General features: G+C 33.5%; 1 protein-coding gene across 1 annotated transcript; it reads right to left on the bottom strand.

Moving 5' to 3' along the window:
- Positions 1–2046: 2046 nt before the first annotated feature.
- Positions 2047–2502, bottom strand: LOC129219372 (uncharacterized). The gene has a single exon (XM_054853750.1). It carries the CDS (start codon positions 2500–2502, stop codon positions 2047–2049), a length of 456 nt encoding a protein of 151 aa, XP_054709725.1.
- Positions 2503–3147: the final 645 nt, after the last annotated feature.

The following is a 3147-nucleotide window of genomic DNA, read 5'->3' as shown; positions in this document are numbered from 1 at the left end:
ATATTTTACCCCTAGTAGGGAAAAACGATTTTCCTGTTCAAAAAAAAATCTCTAAATATATTGGTAAAAAAGGGTGTGCTATGATACTGTCAAATTGCATGCTATACAGTTTGATTGGATACTGGGTTTGAATCTTGTTTTTTTCAATTTCTATAATGTACAATTAGTTATTACAAATCTGAACAAATAATTTGAATAAATTGCACTTTATCTTTTCTCAGATATTTTATGCATACAAAATGTCATGCAAAAAGAGCACTAATAAATCGTATGTTTTAAAAGTTCTAAGGTAATACAGAAATCAATAATCTTTAGATTAATAGTACCTTTACGACTGAGCATCGCTTGGCTTTAATTTTTTTTTTTTTTTTTTGTCAATTCGTGTTTTCTAACGTTCGATACTTTTTCAAATATACTTGAAAAGTTAACAAAATGTTACTGTTCTCGCCAGTGTTAAATATGCTTCCTAGAAACGAAAGATATACAATTATACATGTAAACACTAAATTAGCATTATGATTATTTCATCTATAATAAGGATTGAAAATGCGCCGCGACCTTCTTATAACACTTAAGTGCCAAACAAAGAAGATTCTGAATGCAAATAAATGTTGCTTTAAACTATCGGTTACATTCTTGTTTTCACTGTACATTTTTTCCTGTCATTAATTATAAGGTTTTGAAACTTGAAGCCAATTGTACTGTTTTTAACCCAAGAACCCAATACCTCCTTCCATACAATGTTGCGATTCGCGATTTTACCTCAATCGAGATTTTCATTTGGAATAAGTACGTTTAGTATAGTTGGTCACTTTACGTCAGAAAACTATACTACATACAGCATGCTATTCATAAAAAATGATGATCCACAAAATACTCCAACAATTTCTAAACAATCTCAAGACATATTTTTTTGTGATTTTAAAAACATCTAAAACTATTTGAAATGTAAGAGAGTCAAGCAATATTTCACAAAAAAAGGGGCTAACATTTATTTACATAATGCTTTTGAATTTTTTTTTTAGCCATGATAAAATTAGTCAAAACGACTAATAGGGGAGGGTGGTCCAAAGAGGTAAGGTTTTCGAAGAATGCTCGAAAATTGTAGTTTTTGTGTTTTTATCGCAACCATTTCGTTTTTTTTTTCCGAGCAGGGTTCTTGAACTTCAAAATAAGAAGTGATTAATTATTAAAAGCTATAAAAATTATTTCAAATCAATATTTAATAATTGTAATTTGATGCATTTACCAATTAAATATGAAGTTATAAATGATTAAATTAGTTGAGTAGCTACCTGCCATCATTAAAAAAAATGTAAAAAAAGTTGCCAGTATATTTCTCTATAAAACATAAAGAAATAACTGATTAAATTAATAGACTCATTAATTGCCATCATAAAAAAATAACTTTTTAAAGTTATACCTATCCAATTGAAATATAAAATCTAAGTTAGCACGTGTGTCAAGTGATTATAAATTTATACATGATTAAATTCTGTACCCGCTTTGCCCAAAAGCACGTTTTTTATTTCAATAATTATAACCTTAAATTAATTTAAAAAAAAAACGGATATATCATTGTAGTTTGTAGGTGGACGATGTCAGAGTAACGTAATATTATAGATAGTTAAAAAACAAGCTGGTATTCGACTAATAAAAAATTACAAAACTTCATTTTTTAAAAATAAATGTATATATTTTTTTAGTTTTAAGCCGTAATGCGCCATGCCGCTTCACTGCTGGGACTGATTAAAACTCGGGGGTGTTCAGGTAAACACGACATACATATGCATCGTCGCTGACACACCATGCGGGGGCATACGAAGTGAAAAAACTAATAAATGCGTATTTTTATCCTTCATTTTCAATAATAAGTAAAAACCGCGATGATAAAGTGTCTCTTTCTTGCAGTTCCTTATGAGTAAAATGCATTTATTTGAATTTTTTTATTTCCAATATCAGATTATGAACAGTTACAACGTGATAATAACATGAAACGAAAAAGAAAAGAGGAACAGAAAACAAAAAAAGCTGCAAAAAAGTTCATTAGTCCATATTGTCTCTAGGTTCCCAATGCTTCTCAGCGAGGGAGGTCTTGCAAAGCGCCGTACAGTGCAGTAGGTGGGCGCGGTCCGTGTCCTCTCCAGAGCCACTCAGATTACATGATGGGCAAGGAAGAACTTCGATTCTGAAATGATGTTTTCGAAGGTGTTTCACCAGAGCACCCTTTTTGGTCAGGTAATCTGCTATCTCATTACCAGGTACCCCACAGTGGGCAGGCACAACTCCGATTCTGAAAAGGTGTTTTCGATGGGGAATACTCTGTGCCACCAGAGCACCCTTTTTGGCCAGATAATCTGCAATCTCATTACTAGGTACCCCACAGTGGGCAAGAACCCACTGGAAGACGATAGATTTCTTGAGAGTAGCTAGATTCTGAAAGTGATGATGACAACCCAGTATGTTATGCGTCAAGGGGTGGTTATCAGATAGAACAGACATTAGGGCAGCGGAGAGTACTACTGCTCTTGTGAAACTGTCAAGATGGCAATGAAGCTGAGCTAAGGCTGTAAAGATCGCAGCAACCTCTCACTCAAACGCAGTACCTCGTCCCTCAGGGGACGGAGTAAACTCCGGCACCTGCGGAATCATTCAATATTTACACATCGACTGATGCATTGTGCATCAAAATTTCAGTAAGTGTCTTTACTATACCTTTTGCATCTACTTCAGCATGGGGTGATCCCAATGATTCAACCAGTAAGAATAAAATTCAGAATTTACTAGAGGGCCAGAAGCCTGTTGCCAACGGACATAATTAAATATTTATGAGACATTGGCACCTATCACAAAAGAAAATAGAAATACATTTATAAAATTTGAGAAACAAAGAGACCTAATTTTGTACAGATTTGAAAATAGTTTTTCATCTGTTGTCAAATGCTTTGGGGAAAGGATGATAGCTATATTGTGTAAGAACTGACAATTTTCAAACTTCAAATGGTCTAATAGGCATGAGGCGCAGGGAATAATGTTGAATTTCTTGGTTGTTGGAGAGTGATCCGATAAATTGCTTCTGAAGTTACAAATTTGAAAGTTTTCTTATTAAGGATCCGTTGGTGTAAATCCGTAACACCTCAGTTTCGG

Source organism: Uloborus diversus, chromosome 1, assembly GCF_026930045.1.
Source record: "Uloborus diversus isolate 005 chromosome 1, Udiv.v.3.1, whole genome shotgun sequence".
Classification (NCBI taxonomy): Eukaryota; Metazoa; Arthropoda; class Arachnida; order Araneae; family Uloboridae; genus Uloborus; species Uloborus diversus.
Note: the sequence above shows the minus strand (reverse complement) of the source record. Positions and strands in the feature narration are given on the sequence as shown.